The sequence below is a fragment of the Tenrec ecaudatus genome, chromosome 12 (genome assembly GCF_050624435.1).
Source record: "Tenrec ecaudatus isolate mTenEca1 chromosome 12, mTenEca1.hap1, whole genome shotgun sequence".
Taxonomy (NCBI): Eukaryota; Metazoa; Chordata; class Mammalia; order Afrosoricida; family Tenrecidae; genus Tenrec; species Tenrec ecaudatus.
The window spans coordinates 78,236,817-78,262,711 of record NC_134541.1 but is presented as its reverse complement, the minus strand read 5'-3'; the positions used below and the strand labels follow the sequence as shown (position 1 = coordinate 78,262,711).

The 25,895-nt window shown below is 43.7% G+C and overlaps 1 protein-coding gene and 1 pseudogene across 1 annotated transcript in view; both read right to left on the bottom strand.

Annotated features, from left to right (window-relative positions):
- The window catches only part of SYNDIG1 (synapse differentiation inducing 1), a 125,549-nt gene that overhangs the window by 73,600 nt on the left and 26,054 nt on the right, over nucleotides 1-25,895 (bottom strand). The window contains exon 2 of the mRNA XM_075564051.1: nucleotides 12,607-12,744. Coding sequence (XP_075420166.1) covers nucleotides 12,607-12,744 — 138 coding nt within the window. The remainder of the gene's footprint in view (nucleotides 1-12,606; nucleotides 12,745-25,895) is intronic.
- Nucleotides 20,242-24,719, bottom strand: LOC142422234 (mortality factor 4-like protein 1 pseudogene; annotated as a pseudogene).

Here is a 25,895-nt window from a genome sequence, read left to right as displayed (position 1 = left end):
GGAAGTCAAGCAGTTTACAATAGAAAATAGCCTTTCTTATACTTGGGAAGGAAACATTTAACAAAGGAATTTCAAAGAAAAATTTATAAAAGTCATCAAACTTTAAAGTGGACAAGCATAACAAACTACTAAACAGGAAATGAACAATAAAGAAAAAATTACAATGAAACACAAAACTAAAATGACTCAGCACAGCAAATTAAAAGAAACAAAGAAGCTCAAACCTCACAAAAAAGAGGCAGCAAACATAAGCAAATGTGGTGAAGAAAGCTGATGGTGCCCGGCTATCAAAAGACATAGTGTCTGGGGTCTTAAAGGCTTGAAGATAAACAAGCGGCCATCTAGCTCAGAAGCAAAAAAGCCCACATGGAAGAAGCACACCAGCCAGTGAGATCACGAGGTGCCAAAGGGACCAGGTATAAGGCATCATGCAAAAAAAAAAAAGAATATCTGTGTTTATATATACATATATATGTACACCACATTGAATGAAGGGGGAAGTGCAGAGTGGAGACCCAAGGTCCAAGTGTCGGCCACTGGAGATCCCCTCATAGAGGGGTTTAGGAGAGGAGATGGGTCAGTCAAGGTGCAAGGTAGTACCGACGAAGAGCACAGCTTTCCCCCAGATCCTGGATGCTTCCTCCCCCCAACTACCATGATCCGAATTCTACCTTGCAGGGCTGGATAGGGCAGAGGTTGTACACTGGTACATAAGAGGGCTGGAGGCACAGGGAATCTAGGGTGGATGATACCTTCAGGACCAAGGGTGTGAGGGGCAATGCTGCGAGAGTGGGTTGGAAAGGGGGAACTGATTACAGGGATCCACATGTGACCTCCTCCCTGGGAGAGGGACGGCAGAGAAGGGGGGGAAGGGAGACTCCTGATAGAGCAAGATATGACAAAATAACGGTGTATAAATTACAAAGGGCACATGAGGGAGGGAGGAGTGGGGAGGGAGGGGAAAAAAAGAAAGAGGACCTGATGCAAAGGGCTTAAGTGGAGAGCAAATGCTTTGAGAATGATTGGGGCAGGGAATGTATGGATGTGCTTTATACAATTGATGTATGTATATGTATGGATTGCGATGAGTTGTATGAGTCCCTAATAAAATGTAAAAAAAGAAAAGGGAAAAAAAAGAAAGAAAGAAAAGAAAATGATTAGGGCAAAGAACGTACAGATGTGCTTTATACAATTGATGTATGTATAGATATGGACTGTGATAAGAGTTGTATGAGCCCCTAATAAAACGTTTAAAACAAACAAAAAAACAAAAAAAGAGGCAGCAAAATGACAGCAATAAATCCATACCTATCAATATTGACACTGAATGTAAATAGACTAAATACACCTTTTGAGAGGCAGAGAGAAATAGAATGAACAAGAAATCAGTACTCACTGATCTGCTTTTTACAAGAAACACATCTTAGACATAACAACAAGTATGAACTAAAAACCAAAGGATAAGGAAAATATATCAGGCCAGTATCAATATTTACAAAGCAGGAGTGGAAATATTACTCTTGGATGAAAAGACTTCAAAGCAAAAGTCATCATGAGAAAGAAGAGCTTTGCATAATGATCAATGAAATTTATGCACACAATGAAAGACAAAGTACATTAATCAAACTCTGAATGTTGAGGAGAGAAATAGATAATTCTATCATAATAACAATAGGAGACTTCAATACACCAATATCAAAGAAGGACAGAGTTGGAAAGAAATCTATAAAGCCACACAAGAACTAGATAACATTAACATTTAAAACTCTGAGATATTACAAACCATTGTCTTGGATCACAAAGCTACAAAATTTGCAATGAACAATAGGAAGAGTAAGAGCAAAAACCCTAATAGACAAAAACTTAACAACACTCTGCTAAACCACTACTGGGTGGTTTAAGAATTAAGGATTGACATTTTTTGAATTTCTTGAAACAGCCGGAATGAAAATATCAAACTTTGGAACACAGCAAAAGCCGTATTCAGAGAGAAGTACAAGAACAGCAATATAAAACATAAGTTACCTGCAGTGAAGAAATAATACAGATAGGACAGAAATAAATGACTCAGAAAACAGAAAAGCAATAGAATTGACCAATAAGCAAGAAGTTGGCTCTTTGAAAGAACTAACAAAATTGACAAACCACTGGTAAACTTAACAAAGGAAACGAATGAGAAGTAAATATTACAAATAAGAAATGAAAAGGGCAACAGCAGAACAGAACCAAGTGAAAAAAGAAATCAGAAATATGAAGGCTGATACTCCATCACCACTTGTCCGTCAGTTGGTCCTACTGTGGTAGGTTATGTGTTGCTATGATGCTCGAAGTCGTGCCAGCAGGGTCACACAAAAAGTGAGCAGAGACTAAGAACAGACAAGGAAAAAGGAATTGGCTGCTCATATTGGCGGAAGTAGCCTTGGAAAACTTTATGCATAGATTTCCCGGGTTCTGTGTACTAGGGACCAGCAAGGCCATCTGCCCTTTGCAAATAAAAACATGGCAACCTAGCTTGCTGGCCAATGTAATGCCTCTAAGAGGAAAAATGTGAGACCAGTCTTATATCCCTCCGCAATCTTAGATTCATCAGTTTTTCAAGTTCTTGATTACTGGCTCTATATCTGGTCCTTAATTTATAGCAGCGGTTCACAACCTATGGGTGGCGGCCCTTTCACAGTGGTTGCCCGATTCATAACAGTAGCAAAATTACAGTTATCCAATGAAAATAATTTTATTGGGGGGTCACCACAATGTAAGGAACTGTATTAAAGGGTTACAGCATTAGGAAGGTTGAGAACCACTGCTCTATAGCCAGTTACCTGAAGGCCATGTGTCTCCCTAACCTGGAGCGCCTAGTCCCTCCACTAGGGATTGCTAAGGAGAGCAATGTGTGGAAGAATATGCCACATCTGGCCCCACTGTAGCTTTGCAAAGACTAAATGGCCACTGTGGAGGTTAGATTTTATGTCAACTTGCACTTGGATGAAAGTGCAGGTGTGGAGTGCAACCTGTCAAACAGATCACAGCCTGATGGTGCCTCCTTGGAGGTGTGGCCTTTTTATAAGAGAGACCCTGGCATCCGTTCTCTCTCTTGCCCTGCTTGGCTTCTGTGTTTGCCTTCAGAGGTGGCCCCATGTGGGCCACCAACCCTTGGTTCTGTCGGAGCCGTGCCATGCATGTTCCCACTGACCTTGAAGCCATGTAATTCTGCACCTGCTGAGCTGTGATCCCCTTGATTTCCATTTCACCTTTTGTCTTCACTGGGCTACAGTTCTGAGTCTGAAGAGCTAGCTAGCATTCAACCAATGGACTTGAGTTGGACTGGGCTGGGATGCCTTCTTGATATAAAATTACATCTTTTTTTTTTTTTGCTGCGACCCTTTCACACAGCTCCTCATGTAAAATTACATCTTTATATTCTTTCTTATACACTCTCATTATACACAAGGGAGTACCAAAATCAGATTTGTTTCAAAGATATGTATTAATGTTTTGTTTAACAAAACAACTTTATCATCTTCAAAGTACTCTTCGTTATACTTAATACATTTGTCAAATCTGTGATTCCATTCTTGGAAACATTTTTCAAATTCATCTGTTTGGATGACTGACAGTATCTCCACCATTTTTTTCTTCCTTTCTTCTACATAGTCAAATAGCTGTCCTTTCTTGTTCCTCTGCATTTGCAGAAACAAAAAGAAGTCGCATGGAGTGAGGTCAGGTGAGTAAGGTGCATAGGTCAAGAGAGGCATGCTGTTTTTTGCCCAATGAGCAGGTGCATTGTCATGGTGGCAAAACTAGTCCCTCGTCTGCCACAATCAGGTCATCTTTGTCACACACTGTTTCACTATTTTTCCAAACCTCAAAATAGCAAGCTTGATTAATAGTCTGGCCTGGTGGGATGAACTCCAAATGCACAAGTCGACATTTTCATCCATTCGGGAAGTTGATGGATGTCCAGAACAGGGTTTGTCATCAATCGACGTTTCACCGTTTCAGAAAGGAGAAAGCCACTCATACATTTTTAGTTTTTCCCATAGTGTTGTCCTTGTGAGCTGTGTTCAACATCACAACAGTTTCTGAGGCATTTTCCCCACACAGGAAACAACATCTCACAGCTGCCCACTGTTCCCTTCAATCAGTCATCACAAAGACCAAGGTTCAAGTGAAACTGCTTTTACAAAAAAAAAAATAATAACTGTGACCAGAGAGAATCCTCCCAGACAATGCAACGTAGAGCAAGTTTCTGGATGCTCTCCTAGAGGAAAAATGTGTACTACAAAAGCTCTCTCTGCCTAGCGCAATTCCGTTGTTTTTGTTTTTTTGGGGGGGGTACTCTTTAGTAAGTCACTGGATTTCTTTATCTAGACTCCTCAACTCAACACAGCCACCTGAAGGAAACAAACAAACAAATTCACTGCCATTCAGTTGGTGCCGAAGGAGGCATCCATTCTTCACAGAGCGCAATCTGACCAATGGCGCAAACGGACATGTCCAGGGAAGTCCAGGTGGCCTAGCCACCAGCTGTCTCTATGGAAGTGGTGCCTAGAATGGCACGACCCCACCTTGGTTTTCCCATCCCTTCCTTTATGTCTCATTTCCATCTTCTACTTGTGCAGTCTGAGATTGTCCCTCCAGAGAAAGCACTAGCACACAAGCTTCACTGGGGGCTGTGTCTGGGGCACCGGGTCAAGTGAAGGAGGATCATCGAACCCTGCATCTCAATGCTAATGATTGTGTAGAGTCCAGAGGAAGCAATGACTAAGCCCTAGCTGGCTGAGGTCACTCTTAATTTGTAATACACGCACAGTCTCTCCCAGCCTGTGTTCTTCTGTGGGCAGGGCAAAATAACCTTCTTGGAAGCTTTGGCATTTTTTTAAATGGGAAAAGGTCTATTCTTTACATCACAACAAACTCTGTTCTGTACCACCACTCCTTGAGAAACAGACATTAGATGGAATAGAGTGATCACTGGGAAGGCTCATCTGTTCTAGAATCCTAGAGCAGACATGAGCAAGCACACGCAACCCTCTCTGGAGAGTACAGCCAGCGCGTCTCGTGAACACATGATGTTTCCTTTCCCAAACTACCCTCTTCTGGACAGTCAATGCACTGAGAACCCTGGTTCTTTGATGGGGAGTTCTGCTAAGAGCATCCTTCAAATGCTTCTGAGAAGAGGACACGGAGAAGATCTGTGTTGACTAGAATGGGGGAGAAGGTAGGAAGGAGGAGCCAATGGATGATGTGTAGCAATTTCTTTGCTCATCTTTCCCTGCATGATGTGATGGTCCAGTCTGTGTACTCCTTTTTCTTCGACACAGGCTGCAAGTTCCTGATCAGCCATATGTACTGTGTGACCTAGAAGCACTCAGTTCCAGAAACAGAGCGTTCCCAGCACCTAGAAGCCCCATTCATGATGCTTCCAGCTCCGGCCACTCTTGGTAACCATAAACCAGCTTCCATCAGTAGTGCATGCAGTGACCCAGTGGTGCCCAAGTGACTTCCTCTCAAACTGGTTAGAGTCAAGTTCCCATGCCTAGGGCCTTTGAAGTCATTCTTGTCTACACTACCACTGGCCTCCCCATTCTGTCTTACATTTATAGCCCTGAAACATATGTTTCCAGCTGCCTGCTCAGAACCTCCATCTCAGTGTCCAGGAGGAACTGTGAAACTGATGTGTCAAAGTCAAGCTCCACAGGCTCTTCTCTACACTAGGCCTTCCTGGTGTGGGAGCTCAATCTGACAGCCAAGCTCTCATGTCTCCTTTTCTCTCCCCCTACAGCCAACCTGTTGGTCATCCTTCTAGCATTTTCTACTTATTAAATCTGTCACAGCCCCAGTGCAGACCACCATTCTCTCAAAAACGCTATCCCTGCATGGCCTTTGCTACTACAGCCCATCCTGAATGTAGACAGTGTTGTTAGTGCACACTTTCCTGGCCTAATGCTTCTGACCACCATGTCCCCTCCAATTTCCAGTTTTATTTTTCTCCTTATACTATTCACTATAATGTAAGTATGGTGAAAGTGGGTTTGTTTTGTTTACTGCTATGTCTCTGGTGCCCAGAAGCAAGTCTGGTCCATGGTAAATGTTTGATTAATACTGTATTTTTTATGAATCATTTTATTGTGGGGCTTTTACAAATCTTATAACAATCTAGCATTCAATTATAAACACTGTTTTTTGTGGAACACTGTCTTCAAGATTTTCCATTCCATAGATCGTCCTCTCTTTTCCCCTAAGCATCTAATTTTCTTTGGTTCTATTTATAAAATTCATAATATGCTTCTTAATACTCATTTTCATTTTTGTTGCAAGGTTGCTGCTAATAAACAAAAGAAGTATTTTATGAAATAAAATTAAATCAAGACATAATACATGCTCAAGCACAGGAGATGTCTGCCAACAGGCACAGCGTGGAGTCCTGGGGCCTTCTGGGGTCCTGATCCAGACCCAGGCCTTTCTGGGGGAAAGCAGTGGAGACCAGGCCCCACATGCCTCTCTTTACAGGAACAAGGCTTCTGGTTCTTCCAGTGTGGTTCTCTCCATGTCAAGGGCAACAGATTAGAATCAACATTCTGCTTTTGTTTTTATTTGCTTGTAGATAAAAGTCAAAGTTTTTCTGCAGAAAATGTAGTTTTAAGGATCAGAAAGGTTGGTATTTACATCAATGTACGCATACTTGCTGTCTATAAGTTTATTAAGCTCTTAAAATTTCCAGGTTTTTTTCTTTATTCATCCATAAAATGCGGATAATAATTTTTCCTCTTTTAGATCCATTGCAATGAATAAATAAGAGAAAGCAGGTACATGAACTTGTTCACAGTGCCATTTGTGAATTATGTGGTAGATTTCTATGCTATGACTCATCAGAAGTACCATTTTCTGGGTAGCTCTATATTACCAAAGTATAAACAAGCATAGCACTTTCCTCTAGATGAACTGGCTGATTAAACTTGGCTGCATTGGGAGCAGGATAAAATCATGAGCATTTCTGGAATGAACCAAAGTTATATAGAAAAACTGCACTCATTCCCCAGCCACCTTGCTTCCACATCAAATTCCTTAACCTGGACCTGAGTTGTCAGTTCAGGCCCCACCCCAGCACACCGTGTGCCAGCACTGGTCTTTGGCACATCCTCCAACCTCACCTAACCCTTATCCCACCCCGTACAAAGTAGGAGTGCCTGTACTACCCAGGCCCCAGAGTTTCCACAGGACCATACATGCAGAACCTAAACCCCAAACCACACTCACTGCTATTGAGTCAACGAATGCAAAACTCAAATGTGAAGGAGTAGCAGTATCTATTAATATCCCACCTGGAGACTTTGCTTCACCAAGTTCGTGAGAGAGTTAGTAATGTGTCTTTCTAGCCAGTTCCCAGAAGGATGTTATTGCTGAGGAATTTAACACAAAACTGACATATAGTCAGTGCTTGATAACCATTACTCATTCTATTAGTACTTGGACTAGGACAGCTATTCACAGCAACCCCAAGTACAACAGAGGGAAAATTTGTCTGGTCAGACCACCATCTTCATGATGGTTGTGTGCTCAAGTTCATTATTGCAGACCATGTGCATTGTCTTCCAATTCAGACAGCTGTGGCGTCATGGGCGGGCAGGTGTGGGGGGAGGTATGTGAACTGTACCAGATGACACTGTCAAAGGACATAATACCAAAATAATACATTTTCCAACAGAAAATATCCCTGTTGCTGACTATAACAAAAGAGACATTTTCCAAAGACCCATTTACATGTATCTATATACGGACTTAAAAGGAGCCCTCCCTGCTGGGGTAATGGTTATGCATTAGGCCATGATCTACATGGTCAGCGGTTGAAACACATTAGCAGCTCCAGGGGAGAAAGCCTGGACTTCCCATGCCGTATACAGTTACATCTTGGAAACCCACAGGGGGTCACTGTGAGTCAGCACTGACTGGGTGAATTTGTTTTGGTATAATTTAGAAATCCGATGCTCGTTTAATTAATTGTTCAACCTTCTAATGCACTGGTGGATTACGCAAGAGGGTGAAAACGGCCACGTCCCCAGGTGCTATGCAGGAGCAAAATAAGGCTTTCTGCTCTCATAAAGATTTACAACCTTGGAAATCTGTGAGTTGGCAATGAATTGATGGCAATGAGTTTGGTTTGGGATTTTAACGCACTCCGGTCAGGGCTCTTATTATTCTCTAATTACAACGATGCTTTGAATCACGCAGGTTTGTCTACACACAGTGCGAACACATGCTGCTGCTTTTCTGTTGCCAGTGTTTTTACAGTTGCCTATTTTGTCAAATTATCTGGTGTTATAACTACAATATTATAGTAAGTTTTATTTGTGATCTGATACAAATTTTTGAGAAGCAATAATGAAAAGAAACTAAAAAATAAGAAAAGGTTTCTTTTCAGTTATTTACTAATAATATAACTAAAATGTTTTAATTCAATGTAGAAAGATTTTACAAAATGTGTTATTACTATTTATGAAATCTAAGAACTACTACATTTAAGCAGTTTACATTTATTACATAGTATTCTATGATAAAACTGATAATAAGCATTACTGAGTATCTTAGTAATCTAGTGCTGCTATAACAGAAATATCACAAGTGGATGACTTTAACAAACAGAAATTTATTTCCTCACAGCTCAGGAGGTTGGAAGCCAGGACTCAGAGTGCCAGTCTAGGGAAGGACTGCTCTGTGCCCTTTGGGAAAGAGCCCCGAGTTCCTTTCGATACCTGTGGGCCTGGTCCTCCTTGGAGAGCCGCGAGTGTCTTAGCAGCAGTCCTCCCTGGGGTGGAATGGCATGCTCTGATTTCAGCTCTTCGTCCTTGGTGTTAGTTAGGCCCCTCCTTCTCTAGTCACTTGCTCTTCGTTTGTGTCTTGTAAGATAAAAGGTGTTGCAAGCTACACGATGGGAACGCCCTTGCATTGGGCCAGGGCCGTGACCTGAGTGAGTGTGTCCCCTTACAACTGATGGGTGATGACACCAGATCATAGCATGGGGTGGGGGTGGGGGTGTGGACAGCTGGTTACATCACATCACATTATATCATTACATAACTTTCAACACTAAGGATTCTGTATGGTGGTATAGGAAGAGGTCCCTGAGGTAAGCGGCGTAAAGGGTTACCACAATGGGTGACACTAGCCCCAAGGACACTACTGCTAGGGGACTCCTCTTCCAAAGCAATAGAACGATATTGTGTTGTGAACCACAACGTTTCATTGGCTAATTTTCAGAAGTAAATTATTAAGTCATTCTTTGTTCCTAGTCTGTCTTAATTTGGAAGGTCCACAGCTAAGCTCAGGAAGGCCACAGACGAAGCTTACAGAGAGGAGGCTACATGTTAAGGGCATTATTATGGGGTCCTATTGGGAGGAATATGGATACAGTCCCAGGGTGGACACTTCAGTGCACTGAAATCACGTTCATATGGCCTTCTTAGTCTTAGTCTTCATAAAGGCCTAAAAACTAACACACCAAAACATAATAATAAAAATTTGGGGCTGGGGGCTGTGTAATTAACCATTTGAGATTAACAACAACAAACACACAAGCAAACAGCATTTACCCCATAACAGAGTTTAGAAGTTACAAAAGGAGGAATGGGTCTCGGAAACACCAGAGTGGAAGTGGGATATGTGACGATGTGTTGAGATTATTGAAAGGAATGAGATGAAACAAAATATGAATGAATTGTTGAGTGTGACACTGATGTTCTCCTGCGTAAATAGTCACACAATGCACAATAAAAATGTATTTTAAAAGAATGGACACAGGTATTTGGGGGAAGGGTAAGTATTTTCCCTTCGAGAATCTGTCCTTGTTATTATTTGCCTTCTTTAAATAATATTATTGTTGGTCACATTGCCGAAACTGTGCGTCTTATGTGTCCAGATAAATGAAAATGAACACAGAATCTGTGGAGCGTTGGATGCCAGCAGGTGTATGGGCCTCCTTCCTAGCAGCCCTGTTGCGGCGGGTCTTCTTGCTGTCTGGAAGCATAAGGCGCAGCCTGACTGCATGCGCAGTGCAGACAGACACACCTTACGGGCGCCACCCACAAAGGTTTCTATACAGAACATCAGCGTTTCTGCTCCACCATGAAGGAAAATCGTCAGAGTAGCACAATGAAGGATGGACCAGATCATGGCGAGCCCCTTTCTTGTTCCAACAATTTAGGGGCCACTACGGAGTGGCTGCAGCAATGGGTTCAAGAATACCACAGGGAAAGGCAGTGTTTGCTTTGTTTTACAACGAGTTGCAATGAGTTGGAACAGATTCAAAGGGGTCTACCCAACACAACAAGCAACCAATCCAAACTCACTGCCACCTAGACTTTCCAACTCACAGTGACCTTATAGGATCACATAGAATTGCCCCGTGGGTTCTGATTCTGTAAATGTTTATGCTTGCAGGTACCAGACCAACACATCACCACTACATCGCCAGGACTCCTTTCCAAAAACACCACCACTCCTCAAATGTTTGTGAAATAGGATCAAGGTCTTGACAGAAACGGTACTTTGTAATCGCTGTTAAACAAACCACCAATGTCCTCTACCTTCGACTGCAGTAAGTACCGTGTGAGTCACCAGAAAGATGTGTGAACAGGTTTTTCTTTTCTTTTGGAATAGTTCCCATGATTGATGGCTTTAAGAATACAATTGCTCCTTGAGAAAAGAACCCAGACTACCAGTCTCCAAGCATCATGGTGTCGGTACTTCGCATAGTTACTTCCTTTGGATAACACGGTGTTAACAGCTTGCGTAGCTGCGACAGGGACTTGGAGCTTCAGTAGCCATGTAGAGTTGTACAGGCAGCAGACTTCCTGTACCTTCACTGGGCAGGCTACAAAGACCAACCTCCCACACAGCCCACACCAGGCACTCCTCCTGTCTTGTGCCCTGGGCTCATTTCCTGCCCAGAGTTCTGACATCATCTTTCTGAACAGGCAACAGTTCTCTAAATAGGATGGAAGGTGAAAATGTTGGTCCAATGCTCAAACTTGGTCATCAAAATACAGCTCTGGAATTGGCACCAGCTCCTGATAGGAGGGGGTAAAGGTTTTTCTCAGCACAACCCTCTCACCCATGGGCAGACAGAGAAGAAGGAAAAAGAGGGTTCTCATGGAAACCCCAAACGACCCACAGTATATAGGAGGTGGGTACTTTCTCCCTGTATTCGCGGCTGTCACATTCTCTGTAAGGTGACTGCTGGCTACTTGCAGCATCCTGGTCCACTGGCTCTGGGCCCCTGGGATGGTACAAATAATAACCTACTTGGCTAGTAATGAAACAGTTGGGTTCCACCCTGAGGCACCTGAAGAAAGGCAAAGATGATCTACTTTAGACGATTCCGTCATGGAAATGCTTATGAGTGGAGTTCCAGCCTGACATGTATGAGGCCACCATGAGTTGGGCTCAATTCCACAGCATTTTTTTGGTGGGGATGTGGGGCCAGGTTTACACAGAAGAGGGTAGCACTGGACCAGTAGGGACCTTCCTCAGGGCATGCTCTGTGTCCTGCAGGGTGTCTATCTGCACGTTTCTCCAGAGGAATCGGAATCCACCATGGACAGGGTACTTTTGCATGCTAGGAAATGGAAGGACAGTTGTGCACTTTGGATAAAAAGAGCACTTAAGGCAGAGACTGGGGCTTCTTTCCCTATTCAAGTAAAACTAACTCTACCCAGAAACTAGTAAGCAGCCACAAGAGGCCAATGTTGACTAGCAAGGGATCTATTTTCAGGCCAAGAAAATAATTTTTCGAACAAAGGACCTGCCCAAGCCAGCTGTCCTCAAGCTTAGCCTATAACTTTAGAAACGAATCAGCACAGTCATCCCACATTGCTAACAGCCCAGAGCAAACCCACGCCACCTTCCGCCAATGTCTCCTACTGCCTCCGTTTCAGGTGTTGAGACTGGTCATTCCATGCTTTAACTGGCACATATGAATGTTTTCCTCTGAATCCCTTTTATTTGCTAGAGACAAACCCTCAGACCTGAATTCCATGAAGAAATGACAAACAATGCCTAGTAGTGAGAAAGGATTAGAAGCCCTTATGCTGAAGGAACATCGATCTGGGGTGAATATACCTGAGCATACTCCAAAAGACCTGTGTATAGAGGGGTTGATTGTATACAGAGGAGTATGTTACAAGGAAAATAAGCTCCCATTTATCTCCTTTTTCATGGAGTTCTAAGTTCCTAGTGGGTCCTAGCCTGTTTCCAGCATGGACCACCAGAGGGACACTGAAGGAAGGGCCAGCTATCCAAAGATACACACAGGTAGCACAGGTAGGCACTTGGTTCTGCCGGGCAAGCTCCTTCCTTAAGACTTCCCCGCCATGTTCCCTGGTACCCCCAAGGAAAGCCTTCTCCTGCCCAGAAAAGGACAGCTGGGAAATGCTCATCATGCTGAGAAGAGGGGCAGCCTCGGGAGACTGGCCCCTCTTGGTCTAGTTCTTACTGTAAGACCTGTAAGAACAACACAACCCTCACCTCATATCAGAGAAGGCTTCACATGTACCCCCATCCTTAACCTGGCATGTCCCACACCAACTCACCACATTGTGGAGGGGGCCCTACCTCGTGGGACAAGTAGAAGGCAGCGATGCCCAGGGGCCAGAAGCAGCAGAGCATGGAGAAGACACTGAGGCCCAGGTGGTCCCTGGGGGGCATCATGAGGAAGTTGTCCTCGCTCTCTGTGTCACTTGAATAGTCGCTCTACAACAGGGAGAGAAGAAAAGAGCAGGTGAGGCTGGTTAGTAAAGGCTGCAGGGGCGATTGCTATTGCTACTGTTCGCAGGTTGTCAGTAGCTGTTAAGTCAGCCCCCAGCTCACTGCGAGCTCATGAACAACAAAAGAAAGCACCGTGCCACCATTGGTTGCAGATCAGATTGGAGTGACCTATGGGCTTTCATTGGCTGAGTTTTGGACATAGATCGCCAGTCCTTTCTTTCTAGTCCATCTTAGTGTGGAAATTCCACTGACACCTTGTCACAGAAAAATGCAGTCTCTGCTAGAGGATAGACATTCTACTGGTGAACTTCCACCTCCAAGGTCTTCAAGTCAACATCCTCAGAAGGACATGCTTACAAACGCGGGGGTTGTGAGTGCCAATTTTTGGGCACTTAGAATGTTCAGCAGAAAACAAAACCAGTTCAGAAGTACATCATTTCCAAGAACTCTGTTAGGATCTGAGTGTGCAACATGGTAAATATTTTAACTCCCAGAGAAAATACAGGGGGACTTGCATGAGGCACATAAGTATTGGGATCCTACTTTTTATACTGAGTTGCTAAGAGTCCAGAGGCATGGAGGGAGGGCACAATACCTCAAGGCGCCCTTCATATCTGGACACACACACAGGTGATGCCTATTCTAATCTGGGATACACCGACGTCTTCCCACAGAGCTGAAGACTACTTTCCAGCCACTGCCTTGAGCACCCACTCTTGCTCCCTTTGCGAAAAGGTAGACAACAGAGCTGTTCTTGTCAGAGGCCTTGACTAGAGCCTCCTGGGGGAACTGGTGGACTGCACTCTGTGACTCATCAGAAACCAAGATCCACGTTTTCATGCATTTGTTTTATTTAAAGGAGTCATCTTCACTACAGATTCGATTTTCCAAAAAGAGAACAGAACATTTTCCCTTAAAGGGATTCATTAAACCCACACTGCCTTAACAAGTTAAGGAGCCCGTGGGCATGTAGTAGGTCATACATTGGATTTCTAATGAAAAGGTCAGCAGTTTGAACCTACCAGCCATTCTATGGGGGGTGGGAATGAGGTTTTTCTAAACTCCCATTAAGAGTTACAGTGTCATCAACCCACAGGGGCAATTACATGCAATCATATACATATATATGTATACATAGGGTTTCTATGAGTCGGAAATGACTCATGACAGGGAGTTGGAGTTCCTTTCCAGTCGCCTGTTGGTGTTCAACACACAGCTTTGGATAGCAAGTACATAATCCAAAGATGTCCACGGTTGTGTGGCTTTTGGTCAGAAAGCACAAAGAGGACACTGTCCCGAGACCCAGGTCACTACAGGGATAAATCACATGTAGGTCTTGATTGCCACTCCTACACTAGAAGGCCCCACACAGTGAGGTCCCTACCTTGGAGGGTTCCCTACACTGGAGGGCTCCCTAGACTGATCCCCACACTGGGAGGTCCCCACACTGGGAGGTGCCCACAGTGGAAAGTGCCCCCACAAGAAGACACTGAAGCAAGTGTTTTCCCACAGTGGTAGGTCCCTATCCCATCAGTGGGGGTTCATGCCCTCCTTTCTGGCTAAGCATCCACAGAGGGCACAGATACAAAGCCCACAAACAATACCAGGATCTGTTCCTCCTGCTGTTAATGGATGCAACAACGCTGCCAATAAGAGTCTCTAATCAGTGCTTAAACAGCAGGTGTTGCTCTGGCTTCCTGCTAAGACTGCTATTCCTCTAGTCAGCAGAGGGAGGGAGAGAAAGCAGGTCTGCTGGGCTACACTCTTGGCCATGGGGTGGAAGTCTGCAACTCCCCCGCTCACACAGCCCGGGAACTCACTTCTCCAAAGGCCTTACTGGCACCTGGTGGTTTGGTGCTGTGTGCTGTGGGTCTCACGAGAGCCCCACAGTCCAACTGCAGAGCTGCCAGGGAGATCACGTTCTTTAATCTGCGTGGCACCTCTTTCCAATCGTCTTCCCAACAGTGGAGGGAAAGGAAAGCCCATTGTTCTGTCTCCAGGCAAGCACAAGGCTCAGCACACAGGGTGCAGGATTTACAGTACGCTGGAGGACCGGGAGCTCCCCAGGTGGAGCATACTTTTCACAGCAAGTTGGGGGAGCTGACTGGTGAAGGCTGCGGAGGGTGCTAGGTTAGCGGAGAGGCCGAGAGTCTTCACTGCCGTGCCTTTTCTTACAGAGAGCTGCTGTGGACACACACTGAATGTAGCAGCTACTTCGATTAAGATGCTCTGGGAGGTCCCCAGGAATAGTAGTGCCAGGAAAGGCATGGGCTAAAATAGGGGAGACTAGGCTTAAGGCCCCACTGATCAAAGCCCTACAAGAGGACATGACACTTGTTCATTCCTCCTCCCCCTCCATTAGGCCATGTGCATAATGAGTTCTGCAGTGCGGCGTTCCTTTCCAGACACTGCAAACAAACATTTATGCACAGGAGCAACAGATCTGTGTATATTGGTTCAGCGTCTTCTTTCCCCACTTACGAAGCGTTTTATATACTTACATCATTGGATTTTCACAAAGTTCGGAAACAGATGCTATGATAACTTTCATTTTTATTTCATTTTAAAAAGGACCAATCGGAGGCTTGAAGGTTCTCAGTGAAAGCACTTGCTGATAGGTAAGTACATATCAGACCCAGGGTGCTTGGATTCTAGTTCCAGGCTGCGCTGAACAGGGCAGTTATAAACCCAGTCCACATGGCACCTTTCATCTTCAAGGATTTTGACGGCTTCCTGAGGGGTCAAGGCAGAGGCTATGGCAAGGGTGTTTACTGAATCAAGCATTCTCTGTGAAATGCTCTCAGGCCACTCTGCCAGGCACGTAACGGCATCCTCTCCAGACACTGTTTTAGAATCCGCTGAGATCTCCCTGAAGCAGGACCTAATTTTAGATCCTACGCAGATTTTTATTTGGAAGCATATCACAGTCGAAAATTGCAGAACTGTGGGTCCATGGCACCAAGAACTTAGTCATTTTTCTTCCCCCCAGGATGGAAGACAAATTACAGAATAGATGAGCCCAGCCCTGGTGATCCTACATAGTTACCAATTTGAAAAACAGAGTAAACAATCATTGACCATAAGTATCTCATTTCACAGAGCCCTGCGTCCAAAACTTCCTGGCAGCCTGTGGGTTGGAATATCTGCAAGGTAGACTCCTCACCTGTTTACATTGTAATCAAGGGCCTTCAACCTTTGAAACTTGTACAGGTGAAAGTGCTAAGTAGCTAGAAACAGGGGCCAGGGGTGTCCCTCTCCATCCCTGAAAGTGGTGCCCCTGCCCCACTTATAGGAGGTTGGAAGAGAAAAAGGCGAGGCTCAGCCAGCCATAAAGGCTAAGGGGCGTGTGCAATTCAAGCCAGAGCTGGTGGGCGGTGCACCTGGGTGGGTCACACTAGGCTAGGTGGGCTTAATTCAGCCAAGGGAGTCAACTAATACCTTTGACCACGCCTCCCAGCCAAAAGCCCTGATACTGGGAACAGGAGCCCCTCCAGCCCTCTTATCGTCTTCCTCGCCCTTCCAATCTGCTGTGCTGTGGTCGCTCTGGCCTCAGGCTATGCAGCCCCACGGTCAGTGACTGTAAAACCTGAAACTCCTTCGGTCCTTTATAAAAACCCACTTGGATCGCAAACCAGGCTTTGGCATGAATTCTTCTTTGTGTGAAGCCGAGATCCGAGGGTTTTCCCACTCAGAAACCTCAAAGCTGCACACTACACAATCAACACATAGACATTCTTTCAGTTCAGTATTTCTGGTCATTTCCAGGCATGTTGGCATCTTGGGGAAGATTTAACAGTGACTGTCTCAATCCCAGAATAAAAGTGATGTGAAAGGGTTTGACTAAATTACAATGGTAAAGAGCTTGTCTTATGAACTTGTGGTTTTGTTTTATGAAATAAACTCCCTTATAAATGTAGCCATCTCCAGAAACGGTGGAGAGAAACACGGAGACCCCAAGAAAAGAGGGGCTGGGGTGGAATCAAAAGGACTGCGTGAGGCTGTGTGTTAACTTTATGCATCCTTTCTCCCTGACGGGTCTCCCCCACACCCGTCGGACCTTAATGGATCTCCTCAAATGTGTGAGTGACTTAACTGGTCCTTACTACGCATGTCTCTTGTCCTTGCCTTCTAATATGTGCCTATATCTTAGGAAGGATCTTTTTATTTATGGGCGCGGCTAGCTAGTCCTTACTGATTGGTGGGCCTTTGAGGGACAACATCTTTTCCTCTAAACTTCCTGCCCATCACCTGGAGGTTCAGCTATTCAAAACCACCAGTCACACCTTGTCTATTGTTAATTGATATCTGGTGAGGACCTCATCCAGGGCCCCTAGTGAAAACACAGAGACAAGGGTAATGCAAGGGTGGGCCACAGGGATCTCAGAATCCAGTACTTCCTATTGTAGCCGTCAGGGACTGTGGAGTCTGTTTTGAGTCACAACTCCATGAGCAAGAGAATGAACTACTGCTTGATCTTGCATCATTTTCAAAACCGTGCTATGCTTGAGTTCATGGTTGCAACCACTGTGTCACCCCATCTTATTGGGGATCTTTCATTTTATCATTGACATTTGCTTTACCTAGTCTTTTCTAATAATATGTTCTTCTCCATAGACTGTCTTTACTGATAACATATACAAAGTATGCTTCTACAGAGCATTCTGATCATAAGCATAATAAACATTGATGCGGCGTGGAGGAGGGAACCAGTGGAGAGGTCTGGGAGGCTGGCCCCAGCACCATAAATTAAGTGGATTCCTGCCCCTCCCCCAAAAAGAATTTGTTCCAAAGGACAACATTGACTCTGCAGCTATGGGAGATGGACATATTTGATCAGAGCACACAGGAGCAGGTGAAGGGGCAGGAGGAGAGAGTGGAGCACAGCCTGGCCCACCAGGCCGTGATGATGATGTTCCTGAGTAGAGCAGCCAGTCCACAGAGAGAACAACATGGCTGGCCCTACTATGAGACATGATGCCCCTCAGTGACTAAGGGCGATACAGGGGACTGCACCGGAGACACAGTGTGGGAATTGCACCTGACCTGATCCCACCACACCGAGGCAAATCACTGGGGGAGTGCAGCGGAACAGCAAGGGAATGGAGTGGCAAGGTCCCCAGGGAATGCTGAAAGTGGACTTTGGGGCCAGAGCGTGGTGCCCCAACAGACTGGACTGGAAAACACTCCTAAGGGCCAGCAAACGATCCCTGAACTAACTACAAGCTTTAAAAAAAATAAAAATAAAAAATAAACATTGATGTATCCAGAGAAAGACTCTCAAAATATAATAATCAAATCCTTACACAAATGAAGAAGCAAATAGACAGTACTACAATACTAGTGGGAGACTTCAATACATCATTCTAGAGGAAATAGAGATCGATGAGAAAGATACAGTAAAAATAAGCAATATAATAAACTTGATTTCTTAGACATACACAAAACACTTCGTCTGCCAACAGTGTTCTTTTAGAGGATTCATGGAATATACTCCAGAACAGATCATGTGTCAGGCCACCCAGATAGCATCAACAAATTGTAAAGGATACTACAAACTGTCTTATCAGATCACAATGGTGTGAAATGAGAAACCAACAATAGGATCAATAAAAATTTAATTGCATGGAAATCGAGCAACACCTTACTTAAAAACCACTGGGGAGTTGAAGAAATAAAAAGCAGAATTAAAAATTCCGTGAAACAAATGAGAATGAAAATATACCAAGAATATTCAAAGGCTATAGATGACAGTGAAATCCCAAAATCTATTTGCAGTGTCCCCACTGGGAATCAGATTCCACTGAATTTCTGTTTTTTAAAAAATTTTGCTACCAGGCCTAGTGCAAAAACAGTTCTCAGGAGACTGTACTCCATTAAATTTAAGAACCTAGAAGAAATGGACAGCTTTCTAGCTGCATATAACCTGCCAAAATGAACACATTTGGTAAAGACAGCCTCAACAGACCTATGACACAAGAAGAAATTGATCTGGTCATTTACAAAATACCACACAAAAAAGTTCATGGTCAGGTACTTTTATGGGAAAGTCTACACAAACTACCTCCAAGTATAGAAAGGGACAACACACTACCAAACTCAGTCTATGAAACAAGTATAATGCTGATCCCCAAACCGGGCAAAGCCATCACCAAAATAGAAAACTACAGAGTAAAATTCCTTTTGAACATAGATGCAAATATTGTCAGCAAAATTCTCTCCAATAAATTAGACAAATGTTAAGACACATCATCTTCAAGTGGGGTATTAGAAAAACAGTAATATGACATGGCCCTACTTGAAGCTCACCCTCATGAAGAGAACACTAAAGATATGGGTGCTATAGCAAAGGTATTGAAGAAACCGATGATGCCTGTCTATTAGAAAGAATGGCATCTGGATTCTTCAAGGCGTATCTTCAAACAAGCAGCCATCTAAACGAGGCATCAACTAAGCTCACATGGAAGGATACTAGCCTGTGTGAGCCAAGGTTTGTAAACAATAAAATCCAAATCTGAAGGTGGGAATAGTGTCATACGTAAGATCTTGAACATCCAGTTTTTAGAAGATGATAAAGTACAATAGACACACAAAATCCATTTGCAGGTCCACACATGAATTAATCTTCTGGTTAATCCTCTCTGACCACAGCCTAAGGATGCGAATGTCGCTATAATGCAGAGCACAGTGGAAACGGTGAGACTGAAGATGCAACTAGGTAAAAATGAACACTTTATCAAATACTCTCCCCTTGGACCCATTTTAAATTTGCTCTAGTTTTTTCATATTTTGTGCTTTCTTTTGATTGAGGCTTTTCCTCTATTTTACTTTGGTATCATTGTTGGGCAGGGTTTTTGTTTTGTTTTGTTTTGAAATTTAAAGAAAAAAATACTAAAGTTCTGAAAAACAATTCCTAAAAGACTTGTGCAGAGACTGTAGCTGCACAATGCGTTGTGTCTGTTATGTTAAACCTGTAGAAGATACAAACACAAAAACCATTAAACAGGCCTCGATGTTTCACCAATCTGAGCAAGAATAAAATGCCTAAGGAACAATGTAGACGATGCAAAGGATGGAATCGTTACTTTAAGCACCATCGAGAGAGAACAAATGGATGTGTATGTTTAGTTACATACACTGAATCCAACTTTCGGCACTAGGAATCAGAGCATTGTGCCATACAGCATTAACACGTATTATAAAAGTGTGTAGTGTCAAAGGAATGGAACTGTCAACATTCAAAAGCAACTTTGTCAACCAGGCAAGAAAACACTCAACAGCAATTTTGAAATGTTAAAAAAAAGGAAATAAAGAAAAGAAGAAAGGAGTTATAACCCCTTTTACTCTTCTCTGTTTAAAATCAGAGAACAAAACGTACATCAATTTTTAGTGCTAACATTTTAAAAGTACATCATTTGTACAAGAGAAAGACTAAGGACAAGGATGTGTTTACAGAGACTCAAATATATGTGAGTATCAGCAGTCTCACACAGCCTTTCGCTGAGACTCAGGAGGAGTCACTGAATAATCGCTGGCACGAGCTAAAGTGACAGAATTCTTTGCCAGGTACTTTAAGATGTTATGAAGATAGTTCAGTAACAAAGCAAGACGCCTCTGGTCCTGGGGTGTATAGGCCGGCATTGCTCCAGTTCACACAAATAATCTCAGTAGATGTGGTGCTCCCGCTAACCAGAGCTGGGCGCGTGGGAGGGAAGCGTGAGAGTTTAGCATGCAGCGGCTCTCAACTTTGCCCAGCGGCCGAGTGCCCAACATTTCACTGAAGTGTCATTCTTTTATCCCTGCCACAACCTCACTAACAGCGTAATTCTTATGATCTGTGTTTCCTCGGGGTTTCTTAGAATTTGCAGAATGGAGTCTACATTCTTCTTGGCAGGAAGGAAAAAGAGCTGTGTTTGCCTGGTAATTAAATCCCAGTCCTCAAGAAGTCATGGTTTTATTTCTTCGGGAATCCTGGCTTTGGCTTCAATTCTGTCCACGAGTGTTTCTTCCTTTTCACCAGCTGAATCTTCTCTGGCCCTTTCTTCTGAGGACGCTGCAGTGTCTCACTGGTACTGTCACCACTGCAACTGCCAAGTGTTTTGTTTATTCTTTTTTATTTTCGCTCCAACGCTTTTCTATTGCAGACCAGCTGTTTTCCCTGAGACAGCCCTTCCCCTCTTCCCCTCTGCACATTGCTCCTGCTTGGGATTTTGATGTTCTCTCTATTTCTGAAGATCAGCATCCATGTATTTGAGCACTCGGCTTTCTGAAACCCATTTACCCCAGCTTTATTCCAACCACTATGATATATAACGTGTTGCACTTGTTTGTCCTTTATTGCAAACTTTACACAATTTGCTTCATGAAGGAGAGGCCTATGAAAGCACAGTACTCTTTCACCCTCCTGGGATTGGGAGGGGTCCCGCTTGATGCCATTCTAAGTGATTCTCCACCTCCTCCTTCTTCCATCAACCCCCACTACCCCCCGCCCCCCCACACACACCCAACTACCATCCCCTACTCTCTAATTGACACTGTTTTGGTTTGGGGCAATGTTTTTCTGTGTATGAAATCCAAAGGAGATAAAGACAGTGACTACATTGATGGTTTCTTGGGGGGTATATCAAGGAAGGTTCAGGGGAAATAGGGAGCTGATAACAATGAATAAAATAAAGTAGAAAATGTTCTAATATTGACTGTGGAGATGATTGTACAACTCTTTTTTAATATGACTGAACTATTGAAATGTATGCCATGTGAATTATATGCCAATAAAACTGTTAAAAACACAGAAAAGCATATTATAAAAATTCATTCAACATAGCCATTGATAACATTCAACATCCATGCTTTTAAAAATAGTTTACTGGCATGGAATTGACACAGCATAAAACTTAATCATTCAGTACTATCAATAAGAGTGTGTAAACTTAAGGCATTGGCACAGGGAATTCATAGGGTCACTGCGATAGGGAAGGGTACACACATAGGTGAACTGGAAATCGACAAATAAGATTTACTAAGATTAAAACACCTGTGCACCTCGAAAGACTTCACCAAGAAGGTGACAAGACAACCCACAGACTGGGAGAGGATTTTTAGTAATTACACATCAGACAAAAGGCTTATTACTAAAATCTGTAACAGCCTCATGACCCGCAAAAAGAGGAAAACAGTTAACCCCCTAAGGAAGTGGGCAAAAGAACTGAAAAGAACTTTCACTAGGGAGGAGACCCATATGGCCAATAAGCATATGAGAAAGTGTTCCAGGTCATTAGCCATAAGAGAAATGCAAATTAAAACAACCATGAGATACCACCTAACACCCCTGAGGCTAGCCCAAATCAGCAAATCAGAGAGCAGCAAGTGTTGGAGGGGGTGTGGTGAAGTAGGAACCCTCCTCCACTGCTGGTGGTCATGTAGATGTGTACAGCCCCGGTGGAAAGCAATCTGGAAATACTTAAAGAAAGTAGAAATTGATCTACCTTATGACCCAGCCATCCCTCTACTGGGCATATACCCAGTAGAGGTAACAAATAAAACACAACCAGTCATCTGCATCCCAATGTTTATTGAAGCACAATTCACAATCGCAAAGACTTGGAAACAGACTAAATTTCCATCAATAGATGAGTGGATTAGTAAACTCTGGCGCATGCACACAATGGAGTACCATGCAGCACTGAAAAGCATGGATGCTCACATAAAACACATCATTTCATGGGGAAAATTGGAAGGAAGCATGTTAAGCAAGGTAAGCCAATCTCAAAAGGACAGGTATAACATGAGTCCCCTGAGGCAAGTACAATCAGCACAGCAGGATTAGAATAGACACTTCTCTTGCAATAAATGGGTGGAAGCATGGGTAATCGGTGGGGGAGGTCAGACAAAGCCCAAGGAGGTACATGTGAGTCCAGCATAAAGAAAGAGAAAGGGGCGGGGAGAAACTGAGATGATGACATGAGGGGAACGGGGCATTAATTCACCCAGGAGGAGAGCATTGGTTGTGTCCCCACAGAACTGGAATGTGCATACAGACCCCACCATGACACGCCAAACCAGGAGGGCAACATAACGCCTGGTGGAATCCATAAAAACACTGGACTGTATGCCCGGCCCCAACCAGGATCAGCCTGACCCCAACTATGGAAGGGAGTGCCACAAAATTTAAAATAGACCATCCGGTGAGGGAAAGGACCTACCATACCCAGAAGTCAGCTGAAGCAAATGAAGGGGGAGGAAGGGAGCAGAGAACACCAGGGCCCACCCTGCTCAGAGGACAACAGCTCTGCTCAGAGCAGCCAATGCACAGAGAGGACCATGTGGCCAGTCCCACTATGAGAGGCGCCATCCTGCACTGACCCATAGCTCTACATGGGACAGCACTGGAGACACAGTGTGGGATGTGTGACTGAGCTGACCCACCACAACGAGGCAAAACACTAAGGGCATGCAATAAAAGAGCAAGGGGAGCAGGACAAGGAAGTCCCGAGGGAGTATCAAATATAGGCTTTGGGGCCAGAGCGTGGCACCCCATCAGCCTGGACTGGAAAACACTCCTAAAGCTCAACAAACAGACCTGGAACTATTAACAGGCTTTTCTCTCTTTCTTTCTTTCTTTCTTTTAGATTTTATATGTCATTGGATTTTTTGTTTGTTTGTTGTTACTGCCGTCATTGCCTTGTTTTTATGTGACACTGTGTTTAGTGCTGTCAAGACCATCCACAATTTTATGTGCATATTATCTCTGCATGTCTATGAAGGTAAGATAGGCTGGATAGACAATGTGGAGAAGAAAACAATGGGACCAATGGTTCCAGGGGGACATGGGAGAGTGGGAGGTGGGGGAAGGAAAGAGGTGTTAACCAACTCAGGGACAAAGGAGCAATGAGTGATTAGAAAACCTTTTTATCCTCTGGAATGCCTGCTGGTTTCAAACCGCTGACCCCACGGTTAGCAGTCCCATGTGTAACCCACTATCCCACCAGGGCTCCATCTGTCTCTGTCAGTAAATTTTAGCAAAGGCTTTGATTCTGAAAGAAGGAGCTCTGGGGTGGGGAAAGAGTCAGATGCCAGTCATACTCAGAAGCAGAATCTTTGATGTAGTGAAAAAAATATTGAATTGTATTAATAAGTAAGCACATGTAAGTAGTACATCAGCAAGTTAGCACAATTAGATCTTGTGCTTATCGGCAAATCCCACACTGAGATTTGGTTTGGTTTAGTTCTCACTAATCTGGAAATTGGGACAAAGATGGGCTTTCTACTCCAGTAAAGATTTACAGTCTCTGAGAGCCACAGGGGCAATTCAGTGATGCCCTGTCTGAGAGGGTGTGCCAGGAGTCAGAATGAACTTGACGGCAGTCACAGTTCAACAGAAGTTTCTCTGCTTTCACAAGAAATGACAAAATAATAATTTATAAATTATCAAGGGTTCATGAGGGAGGGGGAGTGGGGAGGGAAGGGGAAAAAAGGAAGAGCTGATGTCAGGGCTTAGGTGGAGAGCAAATGTTTTGAGAATGATGAGGGCAATGAATGTACAAATGTGCTTTACACAATTGATATATGTATGGATTGTGATAAGAGTTGTCTGAGCCCCTAATAAATGATAAAAATAAAACAATGGCAAGGAGGGGGTGAGAGGACTGGTAGGGAGTGATCAAGGGTAATACAACCGAGAGGAATTACCGAAACCCAAATGAAGGCTGAGCATGGTAGTGGGACAAAAGGAAATAGGGGAAAGAAGTAGGAGGCAAAGGGCATACATAGAGGCCTAAACACAGGTTTGTATATGTATAAATATATTTATATATGATGTTCAGAGAAATAGATCTATGTGCATATATTTATAGGTTTAGTAGTAGGGTAGCAGATGGACATTGGGCCTCCACTCATGTACTCCCTCAATACAAGAACACTTGGCTTGACTAATGGACATTCCCTGCTACCCACCTTCCCAACATGATTTCTGAAGACAAATGTGTGCATAAGCACATATGGTGAAGAAAGCTGATGTTGCCCTGCTATCAAAAGATATCAAGTCTTGGGTCGTAAAGACTTGAAGGTAAACAAATGGTCATCTAGTCCAGAAGCAATAAAGCCCACATGGAAGAAGCACACCAGCCTGTGTGATTACGAGGGGTCGAAGGGACCAGGTATCAAGCACTAAAGAACAAAAAAATCATATCATCCTGAATGAAAGGGAGTGCGGGGTGGGGACCCAATGCCCATCTATAGACAACTGGACAACCCTTGTGCTCTTGTGGAGGGGTAGTGGGGAGGGGATGAGTCACTCCGGGTGCAGGTATAGCATCGATGAAACACCCAACTTTCCTCTAGTTCTTAAAGGCTTCCTCCTTCCCACCCCCGCCTCCACTATCATGAAGCCAATTCTACCTTACAAACCTTGTTAGACCAGAGGATGTACAGTGGTGCAGATAGGAACTGGAAACACAGGGAATCTAGGACAGATGAACCCCTCAGGACCAGTGGTAAGAGTGGTGATACCAGGAGGGTGGGGGTAAGGTGGGTAGAAAAGATGGAACTGATTATAAGGATCTACATATAAGCTCCTCCCTAGGGGATGGACATCAGAAAAGTGGGTGAAGGGAGATGTTGGGAAGTATAAGATATGATAAAATAATAATAATTTATAAATTATCAAGTGTTCACGAGGGAGGGGGGAGTAGGGAGGAAGGGAAAAATGAAAAATGAGAAGCTGATTCCAAGAGACCAAGAGGAAAGCAAATATTTTGAGACTGATGAGGGCAATGGATGTACAAGTGTGCTTGACACAATTGACATATATATGGATTGTGGTAACAGTTGTATGAGCCCCAATAAAATGATTAAAAAAAGATGAGAAAAAAGAGTTGTGCAATCAGGATTACAATTAATTTCAGAACATTTTCTTCTCATACTCACTGTTATTAGCTAGCTCCCCATTTCCCCCAACCTCCCTGGCCATGGCCTCACATAATTATTAATCTATACTGCATTCCATATACAGAAAATGATACAAAGCACAAACAGGAAGCAAAACAACAATAACAAAACAAAGCAGAGAAAAATCTCAACTGAAAGGAAAGCAGAAAATCATAAAAACTGAATTTTAAAAGGGAGATCAAATGAAAAGGTGC